A 21,400-nucleotide genomic window follows, 5' to 3' on the forward strand; every position below is an offset into this window, starting at 1 on the left:
AACGAGGTATTTAAGGCCTTTTATGAAGAGCTCCACAGATCCCAGCCCCCGGCGGGGATGAGACGATTCCTAGATCAACTGAGATTTCCGAGGGTGGAGGAGCAAGAGGTGGCTGGTTTGGGGGCACCAATTGGGTTGGAGGAGCTGAGCAAGGGGAGCATGCAGGCGGGGAAGGCCCCGGGACCGGATGGATTCCCGGTGGAGTTTTACAGGAAGTACGTAGACCTGCTGGCCCCGCTACTGGTGAGGACCTTTAATGAGGCAAGAGAGGAGGGGACACTGGCCCCGACAACGTCGGAAGCGACAATTTCTTTGATCCTAAAGCGGGACAAGGACCCACTGCAATGTGGATCGTACAGGCCGATCTCGCTCCTCAATGTGGATGCAAAGTTGCTGGCAAAAGTGCTGGCCACGAGGATCGAGGACTGTGTCCCGGGGTTAATCCACGAGGACCAGACGGGATTTGTAAAGGGCAGGCAACTAAACACCAATGTGCGGCGGCTCTTAAAAGTGATAATGATCCCATTGGAGGAGGGAGAGGCGGAGATACTGGCAGCTATGGACGCGGAGAAGGCCTTTGACCGAGTAGAGTGGGAGTACCTCTGGGAGGTGCTGCGAAGGTTTGGTTTCGGGGGAGGGTTTATCAGTTGGGTAAAGCTCCTTTACAGAGCCCCGATGGCGAGTGTAGTGACGAACCGGCGGAGGTCGGAGTACTTTCGACTGTACCGAGGGACGAGGCAGGGGTGCTCCCTGTCCCCCCTGTTGTTCGCATTGGCGATCGAACCATTGGCCATGTCATTGAGGGTGATAAATGGAGGGGGGTGGTCCGAGGGGGAGAAGAGCATCGGGTGTCGCTATATGCGGATGACCTGTTGCTGTACGTGGCGGATCCAATGGAGGGGATGGTGGAGGTCATGCAGACTCTAAGGGAGTTTGGGGAGTTTTCGGGCTATAAGCTCAATGTAGGGAAGAGTGAGCTCTTTGTATTGCAGGCGGGGGACCAAGAAAGAGGGATAGGGGACCTACCGCTGAGGAGGGCAGAGGGGAGCTTTCGGTATCTGGGGATCCAGATAGCCAGGAGTTGGGGGACCCTACATAAACCGAATCTGACGAGGTTGGTGGAGCAAATGGAGGAGGATTTCAAAAGATGGGACATGCTACCGCTCTCGCTGGCGGGTAGAGTGCAGTCGGTCAAAATGGTGGTCCTTCCGAGGCTTCAGTTTGTGTTTCAGTGCCTTCCCATCGTGATCACTAAGGCCTTTTTAAGAGAGTAGGCAGGAGTATTATGGGGTTTGTGTGGGCAAATAAGACCCCGAGAGTATGGAGAGGGTTCCTGGAACGCAGTAGGGACCGAGGAGGGTTGGCACTGCCAAACCTGGGGAGCTACTACTGGGCAGCAAATGTGGCGATGATCCGCAAGTGGGTTATGGAGGGAGAGGGGGCGGCATGGAAGAGGATGGAGATGGCGTCCTGTAAAGGAACGAGCCTGGGGGCATTGGTGACGGCACCGCTGCCGCTCTCGCCGACAAAGTATACCACGAGCCCGGTGGTGGCGGCAACGCTAAGGATCTGGGGCCAGTGGAGACGGCACCGGGGTGCAATGGGAGCATCGGTGTGGTCCCCGATCAGGGGTAACCACCGGTTTGTCCCGGGGAAGATGGACGGGGGGTTCCAGAGCTGGCATCGGGTGGGGATTGGAAGAATGGGGGACCTGTTCATCGACGGGACGTTTGCGAGCCTCGGGGCACTGGAGGAGAAGTTCGAGTTACCCCCGGGAAATGCCTTTAGATAGATGCAGGTGAGGGCTTTTGTGAGGCGACAGGTGAGGGAATTCCCGTTGCTCCCGACACAAGAAGTTCAAGATAGGGTGATCTCGGGGGTATGGGTCGGGGAGGGCAAGGTGTCGGAAATACACTAGGAGTTGAAAGAAGAGGGGGAAGCGCTGGTAGAAGAGTTGAAGGGTAAATGGGAGGAGGAGCTGGGGGAGGGAGATCGAGGAAGGTCTGTGGGCTGATGCCATAGGTAGGGTTAATTCCTCCTCCTCGTGTGCCAGGCTCAGCCTGATACAATTTAAGGTGGTCCACAGAGCGCACTTGACGGGGGCGAGGTTGAGTAGGTTCTTTGGGGTAGAGGACAGATGTGGAAGGTGCCCAGGGAGCCCGGCGAACCATGTCCACATGTTTTTGTCATGCCCGGCACTGGAGGGGTTCTGGAGAGGAGTGGTGGGAGCAATAACTCAGGTGGTGAAAGTCCGGGCCAAGTCAAGCTGGGGGCTAGCAATATTTGGAGTAGTGGACGAACCGGGAGTGCAGGAGGCGAAAGAGGCCGGCATTCTGGCCTTTGCGTCCCTAGTAGCCCGGCGAAGGATCTTGCTGATGTGGAAGGAGGCGAAGCCCCCCAGCCTGGAGGCCTGGATAAATGATATGGCTGGGTTCATAAAGTTGGAGAGGATCAAGTTCACCTTGAGAGGGTCTGAACAGGGGTTCTACAGGCGGTGGCAACCGTTCCTAGACTATCTCGCGGAGCGTTAGAGGAAGGTCGGTCAACAGCAGCAGCAACCTTGGGGGAGGGGACGTCCTGGGAACGGGGGAGGGGGGGGGGACTGCCTGGGAGGGTGGACGAGCAAGAGATAACATGAAGGGTGGGGGAAACTGGCACGTATGGGAGAGGGCCAGTGTACAAAGCTGTGTAAATATATAATTTTGCCATGTATACATCTTGCTCTGCGCGATTTCTCGTTTTTTTTTGTTACGGGGGGGGGGGGGGGGGGGGGGTTATTGTTTGTGAGGGAGAAAAATTGTGTTAAAAAACTTTAATAAATATATATATATATATTTTTTAAATGTATATGCTCCCAATTGGGATGATGCCGGGTTTATGAAGCGCATGCTGGGTCGGATTCCGGACCTGGAGGTAGGAAGCTTGATAATGGGGGGGGAATTAAACACGGTGCTGGACCCAGCATTGGATCGCTCTAGGTCCAGGACGGGTAAGAGGCCGGCTGCGGCCAAGGTACTTAGGGGATTTATGGACCAGATAGGAGGAGTGGACCCATGGAGGTTTGTCAGGCCCCAGGCCAGGGAATTTTCATTCTTTTCCCACGTCTATAGAGCCTACTCCCGGATAGAATTTTTTGTTCTGAGCAGGGCGCTAATCCCGAAAGTGGAGGGAACGGAGTACTCGGCCATAGCCACCTCAGACCACGCCCCGCACTGGGTGGAGCTGGAGTTGGGGGAGGAGAGGGACCAGCGCCCGTTGTGGAGCCTGGATGTGGGACTGTTGGCGGATGAGGAGGTGTGTGGGCGGGTGCGGGGGTGCATTGAAAAATATTTGGAGGCCAACGACAACAGGGAGATGCAGGTGGGGGTAGTCTGGGAGACGCTGAAGGCGGTGGTTCGGGGAGAGCTAATCTCCATTAGGGCCCATAGGGAGAAGAGAGAGGGGAGGGAGAGGGAGGGTTGGTGGGGGAGATTTTAAGGGTGGATAGGAGATATGCAGAGGCCCCCGAGGAGGGGCGACTCAGGGAGCGACGGAATCTCCAGACGGAGTTCGACCTGTTGACCATAGGGAAAGCAGAGGCACACTGGAGGAAAGCGCAGGGAGCGGTGTATGAGTATGGGGAGAAGGCGAGTCGGATGCTGGTACACCAGCTTCGTAAGAGAGAGGCAGCGAGGGAGATAGGTGGAATTAAGAATAGAGGGGGGATTACGGTGCGGAGTGCGGTGAGAGTAAATGAGGTATTTAGGGACTTTAATGGGGATTTGTACAGATCTGAGCCCCCAGCGGGGGAAGAGGGGATGCGACGATTCTTGGATCAGCTGAGGTTCCCGAGGGTGGAGGAGCAAGAGGTGGCTGGTTAAAGGGTGCCAATAGGGCTGGAGGAGCTGGTTAAAGGATTGGGGAGCATGCAGGCGGGGAAGGCCCCAGGGCCGGACGGGTTCCCGGTCGATTTTTATAGGAAGTACGCGGATCTGCTAGGCCCGTTGCTAGTGAGGACTTTCAATAAGGCTGGGGGGGGGGGGAACCTTGCCCCCGACAATGTCCGGGGCGCTGATCTCTCTGATCCTGAAGCGGGACAAAGACCCACTGCAGTGTGGGTCACATAGACCGATCTCACTCCTTAATGTGGATGCTAAGTTGCTGGCAAAAGTGCTGGCTACGAGAATTGAGGACTGTGTCCCGGGGGTAATCCATGAGGACCAGACGGGGTTCGTAAAGGGCAGGCAGCTAAATACTAACGTGCGGAGGCTCCTCAACGTGATTATGATGCCCTCGGTGGAGGGAGAAGCGGAGGTAGTGGCAGCTATGGACGCGGAGAAGGCTTTCGACCGGGTGGAGTGGGTGTATCTTTGGGAAGTGTTGCGGAGGTTTGGGTTCGGGGAGGGGTTTATTGGCTGGGTCAGATTGTTATACAGAGCCCTGGTGGCAAGCGTGGCTACGAATCGGCGGAGTACTTTCGGCTGTACCGAGGGACGAGGCAGGGGTGCCCCCTGTCCCCCTTGCTGTTTGCACTGGCAATTGAGCCCTTGGCCATGGCACTAAGGGAGCCCAGGAAATGGAGGGGACTGGTCCGTGGGGGAGAGGAACATCGGGTGTCGCTATATGCAGACGACCTGTTGCTGTATGTGGCAGACCCAGTGGAGGGGATGGCGGAGGTCATGCGGATCCTAAGGGAGTTTGGGGACTTCTCGGAGTATAAGTTGAATGTAGGGAAAAGTGAGCTCTTTGTGGTGCATCCAGGGGACCAGAGAAGGGGGATAGACGACCTGCCGCTGAAAAGGGCGGAAAGGAGCTTTCGGTACTTAGGGATCCAGGTGGCTGGGAGTTGGGGGACCCTGCACAAACTCAATTTGACGCGATTGGTGGAGCAGATGGAGGAGGATTTTAAAAGATGGGATGTGCTGCCACTCTCGCTGGCGGGCAGGGTGCAGTCGGTTAAAATGGTGGTCCTCCCGAGGTTTCTATTTGTGTTCCAGTGCCTTCCCATTATGATTCCCAAGGCCTTTATCAAACGGGTAAGCAGGAGCATCATGGGTTTCGTGTGGGCAAATAAGATCCCGAGAGTAAAGAGGGTGTTTCTGGAGCGGGGTAGGGACAGCCGAATTTGTGCGGATACTATTGGGCAGCCAATGTGGCGATGATCCGTAAGTGGGTAATGGAGGGAGAGGGGGCAGCGTGGAAGAGGTTGGAGATGGCGTCCTGTGTGGACACGAGCCTGAGGGCGCTGGTGACGGCACCACTGCCGCTCTCGCCGACAAGGTACACCACGAGTCCGGTGGTACCGACAACGCTGAAGATCTGGGGGCAGTGGAGGCAACACAGAACACAGGGGCGAGGTGGGAGCCTCGGTTGGGTCCCCGATTCGGGAGAATCATCGTTTTGTCCCGGGAAGGATGGATGGGGGATTTCGGAGCTGGCATCGGGCAGGGATTAGGAGAATAGGGGACATGTTCATAGAGGCGCTGGAGGAGAAGTTTGGGTTACCCCCGGGGAATGCTTTCAGGTATATGCAAGTGAGGGCATTTGTGAGACAGCAGGTGAGGGAATTCCCGTTGCTCCCGGCACAGAGGATTCAGGACAGGGTGATTTCGGGTGTATGGGTTGGAGGGGGCAGGGTCTCGGCGATCTACCAGCAGCTGAAAGAGGAGGAGGAGGCCGCGGTAGAGGAGCTAAAGGGCAAGTGGGAGGAGGAGCTTGGGGAGGAGATAGATGAGGGTCTGTGGGCTGATGCCGAGTAGGGTTAATTCTTCCTCCTCTTGCGCCATGCTTAGCCTAATACAATTCAAGGTTGTTCACAGAGCGCATATGACAGGGGCGAGGATGAGTAGGTTCTTTGGGGTGGAGGACAGGTGTGGGAGGTGCTCGGGGAGTCCGGCAAATCACGTCCACATGTTCTGGTCGTGCCCGGCACTGGAGGGGTCTTGCGAGGACTATGTCCAAGGTGGTGAAAGTACAGGTCAAGCCGAGTTGGGGGTTGGCAATATTTGGGGTAACAGACGAGCCGGGAGTGCAGGAGGCGAAAGAGGCCAGTATCCTGGCCTTTGCGTCCCTGGTAGCCCGGCGGAGGATCTTGTTATTATGGAAGGACGCAAAGCCCCCCAGTGTGGAAGCCTGGATAAATGATATGGCAGAGTTCATTAAGCTGGAGAGGATAATGTTTGCCTTACGAGGGTCTGTGCAGGGGTTCTTCAGGTGGTGGCAACCATTCCTAGACTATCTCGCAGAGCGTTAGAAGGTCAGCAGCAGCAGCAACCCTAGGGTGGGGGTGGTGGGGAGGGGTTTCTGTTGGGGGGGGGGGAATGGGGGTGGGTGGGTGGGGGGTTTCTCTACGAGTACCTTTAAATGTCATATGTGGGGGCTACTGTACATGGGGAAACCCAATGTGAATGTTTTGTACAATGTTTAACTGTTGTGTTTACGTTTTATCTTCTGTTATTGGGGGGGGGGGGGGTTTGTCAAAAATTTTGTTGGAAAACTTGAATAAACACATTTAAAAAAAAAGAATTCTAACAGGGCTAGACAGGGTTGATGCAGGAAGAATGTTCCCGATGGCGGGGTAATCCAGAACCAGGGTTACGGTCTGTGGATACGGGGTAAACCACTTAGGACTGAAATGAGGAGAGATTTCTTCATTCAGCGAGTGGTGAGCCTGTGGAATTCACTACCACAGAAAGCAGCTTAGGCCAACACATTGTGTTTTCAAGGAGTTAGATATAGCTCTTGGGGCTAAAGTGATATGCGGGGGGGTAGTGGGAACAGACTACTGAGTTGGATGATCAGCCATGATCATAATGAACGGCGGAGTAGAAACTGAGGATGAGGATAGCAAATCTGAAAATACGCCAAAATATTACTAAATATTCACGAAGGAAAAAGACATGACCAACATGAATGAGGTTACTTCCTAAATGAACTACAACGACTCAAAACAAATTACTCATCAAGGAAGGATACTTAGAGAAACAGGGGAGGAGATTGCTGAGTGACAGACAATCATTATCAGGGAGTTATTGGGGAAAAGGGAGATAGAATATATAAAGAACAGTGTGGCGCTCATGTTGGATGAGAACAACCTGAATGTGCGATTTACTCCCATTTGGAATTATCTATGTCAGCCAATTGGACTCCAATGGGTGATTTAGATTCAGTGACTGAGAAATCCATGATGAAAGATATTTGATCTTACAGATGGCTCATACTCCAACACTTTCACAGGGACACTTAAGTTTCCCACGTTGCTTGGTTGTAATGGGGTTTCAAAGATGAGTGATTCTCTTGGGGAGGAGGAAGTTATTTGATCACTGTGGGAGAAAATCATAGAATTTACAGTGAAGGAAGCCATTCGGCCCATCGAGTCTGCACCGGCCCTTACAAAGAGCACCCTACTCAAGCCCACGTATCTACCCTATCCCTGTAACCCAGGAAACCCCACTTATGGGGTAATGGGTTAATAATGAATGCTTGAAGATTTTGTTACATGTTTCTTCCCTACCATTGAAAGGCTGCAGCTTGTTCTTGCAGTAAATGTATCACCACTGGCACAATCAATGCCAAACAAAGCACAAATATCACCAGAATAAACTTCTTCAACATCCTGTGGAAAACAAACAAAAGTATCATGCAAGTTGAAATAGTTTCTCAAAAATTGGTCACCTTATTCCCTTCCTCTCAAATAAAGCTGGGTGAAATGCTTATCCATCCACTTCAATCAAAATCTTCATAATCATCAAATTTTGGTTCAGTGGCAGCACTTTCAGCGCTGATTTGGAAGGTTGTATTTAAGCCCCATCATGGGCACAGGCATATAATTTCACTGAATACTATGTCGCACTGAGAAAATGCTGCATGGTTGGAAATATCAGTTGTGACAAAAATGAAGCAGTTCTACCTAGCATTAACTTTATTGGGTTTCCCCTAATTCAATAACGTGTAAAGAGACAAAGAAATATTACCAACACATGCAGAAATAGTGCCAAACGAACTTTAAAGAATGATTATATAGGTCTTTATTGCCATCATCGGTTTGGAGGTAACCAAATAGCAATATCTGCACGTACTATACTGAACATATGAGGATCGATTGGCCAACTTCAGTTTGCATAGGTACAAGATGGATGTTGAGCATTAAAACCAAATATAACCTATCATTATCAAGGAGTTCGTACTCAAAAACAAAAATCACCTGACTTCATAAAATGTGACACCTATATAACTTCATCAGGCTAAATCCCAAGATCAAACACTGCATTAAGTTTTAGTCACCTTTCTGAATAAGAGATCATGGGCGGGATTCTCCGTTAGTGAGATCCTCCGCTTCGCCGGCAGTGCACTCACGTCCGTGGATTTACCGACACCGTGGGGGTGGCCACAATGCGAAACACCATTGGACGGCTGCCGGGACAGAGGATTCTGCTGCCGGCGGGGGTGCGCTGTGCCAGAAAATGTGTCTGGCGGGACAGAGAATCCCCCCATTTCTATCATGCTATCATTTGTATCAAAAATAATTGATATGAACGACTAGACAAACCTTGGGTGCAAAAAGGTCTGTCCATAAATTTCACTGCAGAATGGACAGGAAGTGGACAGAACATAAAATACATTAGGTTAGAATACATACCTCCATCTGATCGGCATGCATTCGGACTAAGCGCTGCACTCTAATCTTCTTGCCAGTTCGCGTGTTGTAGATGTTTTCACTCTTTTTCAGCATACCCTGATAAACTCGAATGTATGTTAACTGCCCAAATCGGCCTGCCTGAGAAGTTAAAGGAAAACTAATTACACTGATACTAGCACATCTTTGCACGAGGTTCACTCCTCAATAAAACGAACTGTAGTAGTGTGATTATCAGAAAGGTTAAATTATGTTATCGTTATTAAAGATCGAGGCAAATATCGTTTTTCATTCAAGTTTAGGTCAGTCCAATATTACATGAAATGCTTAGGTTACAATTTCAGCTTCAGAAATAATGAAAATTGAATTATAATCTTTGTGATGGTTCAGTGATATCTCTCACAATAGGCTCATGCTTAACTCTAAAATAGATGGATTTTGAGTTAAAATCTCGTCCTTTCACATTTCTAAACTTCAGATAATTCAAGTTCTACTTAAGCATACCTCGAAATTGATGGCATAAATCTTTCCTGACTTGTGCAACTTCCAACCCATTTTCCTCACTTTAATTGTCTGCAATCCTTGAACTTGGGTTGCAGTTAATTACATTTTGCACTGTTATCACATGTGATCCTCACCCATTTAAATCTGTACTTGGAGATGTGGATAATTATGAAGAGTGGCTGAACACAGAAAACTGGTGGTATCAGCTTACTATTCTGGCGACATTTCACGCACAACTGACTTACACTAGTTCGCAAAAATTGGCTCCAAGGTTTCATCTGACATCATGACAGGAGATGGGTAAACTCGAACAAAGTTAGCATCACTTTCAAAAGACGAGTAATACTACAAATCAAACTTATCTTTCTCTTTAAACAACTGGTACTTTTCCCTACATCAACCAGAATCCAGTGAAAAGGACAATCCTCCAGGACCAGGAAACCTGAGCTCCTTCTGTAAGGAGGAAGTTCTTTTAATATTAATTTTATTGATATTAAACTTTTGCCTGTTGAGTGAGTATTTGTTAAAGAATAAAAATGTAATACGTCTTGGCTTTATTTTGGATAAATGTGCGTTTTAGCAATGTTCAGGAATGGAAATTAAAATTTCTACCAGACATTTAGTGGGTAAGGGATTCAGTGCAGGTTCCTTTGTTTGCTTGTCTTTTGAGAGCCACCATATATCTTTCAACTTTTCATGCAAACGGACATTTTTATGGCAGTTAAATATATGTTTTGACATCAATTCAAGAAGTTATAATTCAATAGCTGGGATATGAACTCCTCCAAGGACGCAGCCATGTAAGGAATGTGGCCAAGTGATAAAATCGCTGTCGGTCACCTTTGTTCTGTAATTGTTCTGCAACAGTCTCCAGTTGAATGATTTAACTGATATTTCAGTCAAGGTGAAGCTAGAACAAAGTTTGGGGAGTTATCCTTGTTGCAACTGCAGTTATTAATATGGGACAACAGTTAATTGGATGAGATAAATCTCTAGAACATATGGATTCTCACAAAGCAGGACTGGATTTGTTGTCAGCAAAGATACACCAGAATTTGATGAGGTTACTTCAGCTTTGAAAAATCCTCAAGCTCAAGAACGAGAACATGCTTGGAATTCTTTGGGCGAACTCACAAGGTGTCGCGGTAAGTGTCTTCTTCAATATATGTATCATTATTGTCAATTATGGTTAACAGCGTATGTTTAATTTATATGATTTTTCAAAAATGCTTTTGACCCCTTTTAGGTTGAGGAGTAATTCATAAGCAAGAGTGCCAATCTTCTAACACTTCTGGATTTGGATACATAAATGAATCAACTACAAATTACAGAAATACCTCCAGTTTAAAGGCCAAGCCAACAAATGGTTGAGAAGGGTCTCTTTTGGGGTCCATCTGAACTTTAACTCTGTCCTCAGAATTCCTGAAGGAAACAAAGCACTTAAATCTTAAATAATATGTCATTAGGACCTCAGATTTACTATTGAGTATATTTATATAAACATCAGTGCATCCAAAACGCCGCTGCCCACATTCTATTCCTGACCAATTGATTTGTATGTTCATATATAAGTCTTGCTGCTGTCCACATTGACCAAAATTGGTTTTCGTACTCAATTTTCTAAATTTAAGATTTTAATCTGTATTTAAATTCCTCCATGGCCTCTGCTCCCCATTTCAGTAGCCTCCTCCGGCCGTACAACCAACCACCTCTCCCACCACCTTCTGTTCCCCTGACTCTGGCCTACTGTGCCGCCTCCCCTAAAACTTCCTTTCACCACTGGAAGCCATGACTTCAGCTGTCTAAGTCCTACATTTAGAAATCCACTCTCAAACTCCTCACTTAGATTCTCCTCGCTTTCTGAAGAAAAACTTCAAAATCCTCGGTGGAACAGTGGGTAGCATTGTTGCTTCACAGCTCCTGGGTCCCATATTCGATTCCCGGCTTGGGTCGGGGTCTGTGTGGAGTCTGCACATTCTCCCTGTGTCTGCATTTGTTTCCTCCGGGTGCTCCGGTTTCCTCCCACAGTCCAAAAGATGTTCAGGTTAGGTGGATTGGCCAGCTAATTTGTCCCTATTGTCCAAAAAAGGGTAGGTGGGGTTACTGGGATAGGGTGGAGGTATGGGCTTAAGTAGGGTGTTCTTTCCAGAGGGCCAGTGCAGACTCGATGGGCCGAATGGCCTCCTTCTGCACTGTAAATTCTATGATTCTTTTTTTTTCTCTTTTTTTTCTACCTAGGCTCACTCCCTGCTGAATCCCCATAACCCTGTGCATTGATCATGGTCAATTCACGTAACCTGGACACCTTTAGACACTACGGGACAATTTAGCATGGCCAATCCACATACTTTCACGTCTTCGGACTTTGGGGAGGAAATTGGAGCACCTGGAGGAAACCCACGCTGACATACAGTCACCCAAGGCCGGAATCGAACCTGTGTCTCTGGTGCTGTGAGCAGCTGTGCCGCCAAACTGTATTGCTTGATTAGAGATGGGGGGTGCGGGAAGAACTTTATTTAGGAGCAAGTTGTCAGGATTTCTAACTTCCTGCCTATGAGGTTGGTGGAAGCTGCGATGATCACTGATTTCAAAATGAAATAGCATGGGCCCATGAAGGAACTAAACTTGCAGGATAACGTAGATATAGAGGGGTAATTGTACTGACTGGTTTGCTCAACAGATACGGTATGGTTTTGAGTTAATGAATGGACTCCTTCTGTGCTATAATCACTTTGTGATGAAAAATATAACATAGATACACAACTATATTACAAAACTAGAAATAATAACAAACAAATTTTCTCACTGAACCATCAATAATATACCTAATATCATAGATCATAGAATTTACAGTGCAGAAGGAGGCCACCTGGCCCATCGAGTCTGCACCGGGCCCTACAAAGAGCACCCTACTCAAGCCCACATATCCACCCTATCCCTGTAACCCAGTAACTCCCACTTAACCTTTTTGGACACTAAGGGCAATTTAGCATGGCCAATCCACCTAACCCGCACATCTTTGGACTGTGGGAGGAAACCAGAGCATCCGGAGGAAACCCACGCAGACATGGGGAGAACGTGCAGACTCCGCACAGACAGTGACCCAGCCGGGAATCGAACCTTGGGACCCTGGAGCTGTGAAGCAACTGTGCTAACCACTATGCTACCGTGTTGCCCAAAATGTACCATATAACACTAGACCTATCTCTGATATTAATTTATTGTCCCCTCAATTGTCAGACATCTCCTGGGGAAAGCAGCCCTTTAATTGTCAACATTAGGAAAGAGACCATCCTTTTAGCCAGACAAATAAATGTGTCAAGCTGAGGGAGTAAAGGATGTCAATGGCTTTAAGAGCGAGAGAAAGAGGCCAGGCCCAACCTTTGCAGAGTCTGCACCCTCCCTGGATTCACTTCATTTCCCTTCAGTTGCTGCAAGTGACCAATTGAAGGTCAGAAAGAGAAAAGAAATGGAAAGGGGGAAAAATGAAAGTGTTTTACTCCCAGATGTTGGAGACAGGAGAAAGTTTCAGTCTGTCGGAGAAAGTTTCAGTCTGTCAAATTCTATGATTCTTTGGCCATCACTCGCAAATCTCCCATTTAGGTTCAGGGTCCATTTTGTGATTATCACCCCATGAAGTATTTGGGGATATTTTTCTATGTTAAAGGTGCTATACACATGCAGGTTGTCATTAAAATATTTACTTCATTTTCAAAGTAGCCCTCAAGCTCTCTTTAAAAGCTCATTAATGGTATCAGAGAAATAAGCCACTATCCATCACACAATCATCACAGAAGCCCAACAAGAAATAAAAATTCTTGAGTAGGAATCCAAGTTTGAAGGTCAGAGGTAACCATGTTTTCTATACTTCCTACTGCTTGCTGGGAGAACAGAATTATAGAGTAGCACATGCATGTGATCGCTCTGATATTTAATATCTGTTGATATCTTCCTTTACTACTTGATAAGGACAAATATCAAATAAAACATGATTATTGATTCAGATGTTACAAGAGCATGCTGCACAGTAAACGTACAATCAATAAATAATGAATATATAGCACTCACTCTTGATTAGTAATGGCATAATTCGGTACTTCACTAGGGTCTGGGAGATAGTCGACAATAGCATCCAGGAGTGGTTGCACACCTTTATTTTTCAGAGCACTTCCCACTAATACAGGTGAGAATAACCTGCTGATAGTCGTTCTCCTAATAGCAGCCTACAAATGGGTGGGGGAAATTTAAAAAATAGTATTCAGATCAAATAATATAGCCACCTGTGGATAAAATTTTCCCTATGTTAGTTCCATATTTTTTCTAACAATCTGCAAGATATAAAAGGCTCTATGAAATAAAACATCTAAATATGTTGAAAGTGAAGTCCTTTACCAGAGACATTCCCCAATTTCCTTCTTAAACACTGATGCAGTACCAGAAATATGAAACCTCCAAGAAGTTGAAGTTTGCATTCCCTGAATTCTGTCTTTTTCAACAAAAAAAACTCACCTTTAAGTCAGCAACTGTAGGGACGTTCTCTTCCAGAAACATTTCACCCAGCAGTTCATCCACATTGGAGACGCACTCAACCAGCTCCTGGCGTCTATCTGCAGCTTCCGCACGTTGCTCAGCAGGAATGTCATCATATTTAACATTCTGACTAAGCAAATGAGAAAGATAATCATTTAAGTAGCAAATCCTTTAAAGTACACTCACTATCTATCATTATCAGTTGCAAAGGTTGAGTGAACAGGCTGAACATAATTACCCAAAAAATATTCCACTTAAGTTTAAGCAAATAGTTTTTCAAAAATCTGTAAGATCAGTACACTGTTCAAAAAACGCACAAACTCCGACCACTGTTACAGTCCCAGCTTGGTAGATTGTAACTTTCATTTTTTGTTTAGAGACGTGGATGAACAGGGTCACAGGACTGCTAATTAACTTTTAACAAAAGAAGAAAACATTTATTAAAGATTATCTATAATACTGTACAATCTTCATCATAGTCATATCTTTACAGATATACACAGATTTGTACGGATAACACAAGTTACAATTAATCTTATACTCCAATAAGTGCACAGCCCAATGGGAGAACTGTGGTCAGACTCGCTACACTCTGAAACCAAGTGACAGATACCACCAAATACAGCCTCTGCGGGCTTCTCATTAAACCCCCCAGAAGATTGTCACACTGTAAGCCAACTAATTGGTCTAATTGGAACTCTGGCTTCCACACCTGAGTTTCCAATAAGCACTCTTGAAGGACACACTTTGGAATCTCCTCAGATGTCTTCGCCAAGGATCCACATCCAGGGCTTGCAACCTTTCCTTTCAGTATTCCTCTGCCCAGGCTCACCTTGTGCATCCTAACTTTCACATAATCTATCAGTTACCCAGCCATGCCAACATAACATGACTGCTTCACAGGCTGTATTAAGGTGTTGTCAGCCTTCGAATTACTTCGGATGTCTGGCTTCTGAACCTGGCAGCTCTCTCTTTAACTGTGAGCCCCCTCTACTCCTTTAACTTCAGTGAACAATACCTTTTTCAGATTCCAGTTCTTTATAGAATCATAGAATTTACAGTGCTGAAGGAGGCCATTTGGCCCATTGAGTCTGCAATGCCCTTGGAAAGAGCACCCTACCCAAGCACACACCTCCACCCTATCCCCGTAACCCAGGAACCCCACTTAACCTTTTTTGGACACCAAGGACAATTTATCATGGCCAATCCACCTAACCCGCACATCTTTGGACTGTGGGAAGAAACCGGAGCACCCGGAGGAAACCCACGCACACACGGGGAGAACGTGCAGACTCCGCACAGACAGTGACCCAAGCCAGAAATCGAACCTGGGACCCTGGAGCTGTGAAGCAACTGTGCTAACCACTATGCTACTGTGCTGCGCTTTGTTGCTTTCACTGGAGTCTTCCTGGGACATTCCTCTTTTCATTCTCTCGTTTCTGGAAATTTCTGTTCTTTAGCATCTGGGACTTGCTTTCTGCCCCTACTGGAAGACTCTGTGGAAGGCTTCTTATTTCTGGGTTACCTAGTTCCAAACTGAACCCCAAGTGCTTCAGTTTTTCAGTGTGGGCCTATGGTTGATAAGCAACAGCTTAATTTTTCTTTTAAAGCCTAAATTTGCTTTCCTATTGTAAACCCTTAATTAAAATGCAGACAAAGTTTAAGTGAAACAAAAACCATGGACATGCAGGCACCCATGTTTAACATGATGCTAAAGTTGTAACCCTTTCTCTTTTTAAAAAAAAAATATATGTTTATTCAAAATTTTCAACCAAACACTCCAGAAGGAAAGAAAGAAAAACAAAATTGTACGTAGGATCCTCCACCGGGCTACCAGGGACGCAAAGGCCAGAACTCTGGTCTCTTTCTGCTCCTGCACTCCCGGCTCGTCCGATACCCCAAATAGTGCTATCCCCCAGCTCGGCTTGACCCAGGTGTTCACAACTTTGGACATAGCCCTCGCAAAGCCCCTCCAGAACCCCTCCAGCGCCGGGCACGTCCAGAACATATGGGCGTGATTCGCTAGGCTCCCCGAACATCTCACACATCTGTCCACCACCCCAAAAAACCTACTCAACCTTGCCCCTGTCATATGTACTACTTTGAACTGTATTAGACTGAGCCTGGCGTATGAGGAGGAATTGACCCTACCCAGGGCATCAGCCCACAGACCCTCATTCAGCTCCCGCCCCCCCGAGCTCCTCCTCACACTTGCCCTTCAACTCCTCCACCGAGGCCTCCTCCGCTTCCTGCAGGTCCTGATAAATCGCCGAGACCTTGCCTTCTCCAACCCATACACCCGAAATCACCCTGTGCTGAATCCTTCGTGCTGGAAGTAGCGGAAATTCCCTCACCTGCCGTCTCACAAACGCCCTCACTTGCATATATCTAAAAGCATTTCCGGGAGGCAACCCAAATTTCTCCTCTAGCGCCCCCAGGCTAGCAAAAGTCCCATCTATGAACAGGTCCCGCATCCTTTTAATTCCTGCCCGATGCCAACTTAGGAACCCCCCATCCATCCTGCCCGGCACAAACCTATGATTATCCCATATCGGGGACCAAATTGAGGCCTCCACTTCACCCCTATGTCGCCTCCACTGCCCCCAGATCTTCAATGTCGTCGCCACCACCGGGCTCGTGGTGTACCGCGTCGGTACTAGCCCCCAAGCTAGTACCCACACAAGACGCCACCTCTAGCCTCTTCCACGCCGGCCCCTCTCCCTCCATTACCCATTTACGGATCATCAGCACATTAGCTGCCCAATAATAACCACACAGATTCGGCAGCGCCAGCCCACCCCTGTCCCGACTGCGCTCCAGAAACACCCTCTTCACCCTCGGGGTCTTGCTCGCCCATACAAACCCCATAATACTCCTGCTTACCCGCTTGAAAAAAGCCTTGGGGATTAGGATGGGCAGACACTGCAACACGAACAAGAACCTCGGGAGGCCATCATCTTGACCGACTGCACGCTACCCGCCAGGGAAAGTGGCAACACATCCCATCTCCTAAAGTCTTCCTCCATCTGGTCCACCAACCATGTCAAATTAAGCTTAAGCAGGGCCCCACAGCTCCTAGCTACCTGGATACCCAGGTATCGAAAGCTCCTCTCTGCCCTCTTCAATGGCAGCTCCTCTAGCCCCCTTTCCTGACCCCCCGCATGCACTAAAAAGAGCTCACTCTTCCCCACGTTGAACTTGTAGCCTGAGAAGTCTCCAAACTCCCTAAGGATCCGCATGACCTCCGCCATCCCCTCCACTGGATCTGCAATATATAACAGGATAACAGCATACGACACCCGGTGTTCCTCCCCTGCACGGGCCAACCCCCTCCAGTTCCTAGGCTCCCTTAATGCCATGGCCAGCGGCTCAATTGTCAGCGCGAACAGCAAAGGGGACAGGGGACACCCCTGTCTCGTCCCCCGGTACAATCCGAAATATTCCGGTTCGTAGACACGCTCGCCACCGGGGCCCTGTATAACAACCTGACCCACCCTATGAACTCTTCCCCGAACCCAAACCTGCTAAGCACTTCCCATAGGTACTCCCACTCCACCCAATCAAAGGCCTTCTCCGCGTCCATAGCCGCCACCACCTCCGCTTCCCCTCCCACCGAGGGCATCATAATCACGTTCAGGAGCCTCCGCACATTCGCATTTAACTGCCTGCCCTTCACGCACCCCGTCTGGTCCTCATGTATCACTTCCGGGACACAATCCTCAATCCCCGTAGCGAAGACCTTCGCCAGCAACTTGGCATCTACGTTAAGGAGTGAGATCAGCCTATACGAACCGCACTGCAGTGGGTCCTTATCCCACTTTAGAATCAGCGAGATCAGTGCCCGAGACATTGTCAGGGGCAGAGTCCCTTCCTCCCTCGCCTCATTGAAGGTTCTCACCAGCAACGGGCCCAACAGATCCACATACTTCCTATAAAATTCAGCCGGGAGGGAACCCATCCGGTCCGGGGCCTTGCCCGCCTGCATGCTCCCCAATCCCTTAACCAGCTCCTCTAGCCCCATCGGGGCCCCCAGGCCAGCAACCTGCTCTTCCTCCACCCTCGGGAACCTCAGTTGATCTAAGAACCGCCGCATCCCCTCTCCGGGGGCTCTGACTTGTACAGGTCCCCAGAGAAATCCCTAAATACCTCATTTATTTTAACCGCACTCCGCACCGTATTCCCCCCCCCCCCCCCCAAATCCCTGATTCCTCCAATCTCCCTCGCCGCCTCCCTCTTACGTAGCTGATGCACCAGCATCCGACTCGCCTTCTCCCCTTACTTATACTGCCCCCTGCATTTTCCTCCACTGAGCCTCTGCCTTCCCCGTGGTCCACCCACCCCCCCCCACCTCCCCCCCCCCCCAGCTAGACCACCGTCTAGCCCCCTTGCTCCCCCCATTGTAACCCTTTCTCAGCACACAAACACAGAAACATGAATTAAGCTTAAACCTAAACTTATGCCTCATTTCTAATACCCACAATACAAATAGAAATTATTTAAACTATCTCTATTTCCGAACACCACAACAATGATCTTGGTTATGGATGTTATACTTGAGGATTGAGGGTTAATGATATAATACCAGCATTTCAGGAGGACACACTGGGTGACTAAATACCACTCTGTCCAATATCAGTAGTGTGTAAATGTCTACAGGTCATAAAATGGGACAAAATTAATACTCACAAATGGCCATGTAAAAGAACAAGTCATGTCTTACAAATGCAATGCAGGAAAAAATGGAGTGTTGATAAAACAAATGCAGTGAATATCATGTGCATGGATTTTCAAAAGATGTCTGGTGAAGTGTGGCAAAACTAGATATGCCATTAAACAGAAGCATTGCAGGGGATGTTATTTAAAGACAGAAGGCAATAACTCATAACTTTAAAATGGAGGGATGTAAACAGTGGCATCTCCCAGAAATCAATATTAGAACCACTTCTCTTTTCAATACATATTATTTTTATATGAATCATATGGATTTGGTCATACAGCATAGAATAAAACACTTTGTTTTATTTGTAAAACATCTTATTAAGGTATTTATAATTTTATAATAATAACAGTAAACAGCACAAATACAAATATAAACATAGCCCATAAACCATCTCCATCCCTAACAAATCCCACCTACCTGAAACAGAAAATAGCCTAACTTCCCCCCCCTTTTCTTATTGCCTCTTCTGACAGTTAGTTTTCCCCGAAGAAGTCGACAAACGGCTGCCACCTCCGGACGAACCCCAGCATTGACCCTCTTCGGGCGAACTTAATTTTCTCAAGTTTGACAAACCCGGCCATGTCGCTAACCCAGACCTCTGATTTTGGGGGCTTTGAATCCCTCCAAGCTCGCAATATCCGTCTCCGGGCTACCAAGGAGGCAAAGGCCAAGACGTCGGCCTCTCTCGCCCCCTGGACTCTCGGATCTTCCGACACTCCAAAAATCGGCACCACCCTTGTTTTTAGCACCATGGACATGACCTCTGCAAATCCCTGCCAGAATCCCCTAAGCTTCGGACATGCCCAAAACATATGGACATGGTTTGCTGGCCCTCCTGCACACCTGTCCTCTGTCCCAAAAAACTTGCTCATCCGGGCCACCGTCATGTGTGCCCGGTGTACAACCTTGAATTGAATCAGGCTCAGCCTGGCACATGATGAGGACGTGCTGACTCTGCTCAAAGCACCTGCCCACAGACCCGCCTCTATTTACCCCCCTAGCTCATCTACCCATTTGGACTTTAGCTCCTCTATCTGAGTTACCTCCGACTCCATGAGTTCTTTATAGGCATCCGAGACCTTCCCCTCTCCCCCCACCTTTCCCCACCCCCGTTCTACAAACTACCCTGTCCTGTATCCCCCGTGGATGGAGGAGCGGAAAGGTCGAAACCTGCCTTCGCAAAAAATCCCGTGTCTGCAGGTGCCCCGGGCTTGAGTCTGTACACGATACCGCCTCTACTCGCTCCCATACCGACACCCCCTCCCCCACTTCCTAATCATGGCTTTGTTTGCCGCCCAGTAATAGTTGAAGTTCAGCAGTGCCAACCCACCCTTCCCCCGACTACGCTCGAACAGCAATTTCTTCACTCGTGGGGTTTTATCCGGCCACACAAAACCAGAAATCACCTTATTTACCCGTTTAAAAAAGGCATTTGGGATAAAGATGGGGAGGGACTGGAAAACAAACAGAAATCTCGGGAGGATCGTCATTTTCACAGTCTGTACCCTCCCCGCCAGTGACAGCGGGAGCATGTCCCACCTTCAAAAGTTCTCCTTCATTTGTTCCACTAGCCGGGTCAAATTTAGTTTACATAACAGCTCCCATTCCCGTGCCACCTGGATTCCCAAATAGCGAAAGCTCCCTCCCACCACTCTGAATGGCAGCTCTCCCAGTCTCCTCTCCTGCCCCCTTGCCTGGATCGCAAACTTCTCACTTTTTACCATATTCAATTTGTACCCCGAAAACCGGCCAAATTCCCCGAAGATCCGCATAATCTCCCCCTTCTCCCCTAACGGGTCGGAAATATGCAGGAGCAGGTCGCCAGCGTATAGCGAGACACTGTGTTCTTTCCACCCCACCCCCCGGACCAACCCCTTCCAGTCCCTTGATGCTCTTAGCGCCAGCGGCTCTACGGCCAAATCAAATAGCAGCGGGGAGAGGGGACATCCTTGCCTTGTCCCTCGGTGCAGTTTAAAATAGCCCGACCTCAGCCGATTCATTCGTACACTCGCCACTGGTGCCACCGAACCCAGTCAATGAAGCCCCGCCCAAACCCGAACCGCCCTAACACCTCCCACAAATAGTTCCACTCCACCCAGTCGAAGGCCTTTTCTGTGTCCATCGCGACCACTACCTCCACCTCCCTTCCCTCTGAGGGCATCATGATCACATTTAAGAGCCTTATAACATTGGCCGTTAGCTGCCTGCCCTTAACAAACCCTGACTGGTCTTCCCCTATCACCTCCGGGTCACAATCTTCTATCCTTGAGGCCAAGATTTTAGCCAATAGTTTGGCATCGACATTCAATAGTGAGATTGGCCTGTATGACCTGCATAGCTCTTGGGTCCTTCTCCCGCTTCAGCATCAGTGAGATCGAGGCCATGTGACGCTGTTGGGGGAAGAACACTACGCTCCCTTGCCTCATTAAATGCCCTCATCAGCAGCGGACCCAGCATCTCAGAGAACCTTTTGTAAAATTCCACTGGGTAGCCGTCCGGTCCCGGGGCCTTACCCAAATGCATGGCCTCCAGCCCCTCTGCTATTTCTTCAAACTCGATTGGGGCTCCCAACCCCTCCACCAACCCTTCCTCCACCTTTGGAAACCTCTACCCTCCCAAAAACTGCCTCATCCCCTCAATCCCAGCTGGGGGATCCGTCTCATATAGCTGACTACAAAACTCCTTAAACACCCCATTCACCCCTGCTGGGTCGAAGGCAGTGTTCCCTCCTCTGTCCTTCACGCTTCCTATCTCCCTGGCCGCCTCCCTTTTCCTTAGCTGGTGTGCTAGCATCCTACTGGCCTTCTCTCCATACTCGTATATCACCCCCTCGCCTTCCTCAACCGCTCCGCCGCCTTCCCTGTAGACAACAGACCAAACTCCATCTGTAGCTTCTGCCGGTCCTTCAATAACCCTGCCTCCGGGGCCTCCGAATATCTCCTGTCTACCTGGAGTATTTCCCCAACCAACCTATCTATCTCTGCTCGCTCCACCTTCTCCCTATGGGCCCGTATAGAAATTAGCTCTCCCCT

The 21,400-nt window shown here is 48.7% G+C and overlaps 1 protein-coding gene across 3 annotated transcripts in view; it reads right to left on the reverse strand.

Annotated features, from left to right (window-relative positions):
- The window catches only part of gfm1 (G elongation factor, mitochondrial 1), a 97,104-nt gene that overhangs the window by 42,308 nt on the left and 33,396 nt on the right, over positions 1-21,400 (reverse strand). For 2 of the 3 annotated variants that reach the window (XM_072474494.1, XM_072474495.1), the window contains 5 exons: positions 13,628-13,778; positions 13,187-13,341; positions 10,456-10,540; positions 8,618-8,755; positions 7,493-7,594 (listed from right to left, as the gene is read on the reverse strand). In XM_072474494.1, coding sequence (XP_072330595.1) covers positions 7,493-7,594; positions 8,618-8,755; positions 10,456-10,540; positions 13,187-13,341; positions 13,628-13,778 — 631 coding nt within the window. The remainder of the gene's footprint in view (positions 1-7,492; positions 7,595-8,617; positions 8,756-10,455; positions 10,541-13,186; positions 13,342-13,627; positions 13,779-21,400) is intronic. The other variant, XM_072474496.1, reaches the window with a different exon arrangement.

Source organism: Scyliorhinus torazame, chromosome 14, assembly GCF_047496885.1.
Source record: "Scyliorhinus torazame isolate Kashiwa2021f chromosome 14, sScyTor2.1, whole genome shotgun sequence".
In the NCBI taxonomy this organism is placed as follows: Eukaryota; Metazoa; Chordata; class Chondrichthyes; order Carcharhiniformes; family Scyliorhinidae; genus Scyliorhinus; species Scyliorhinus torazame.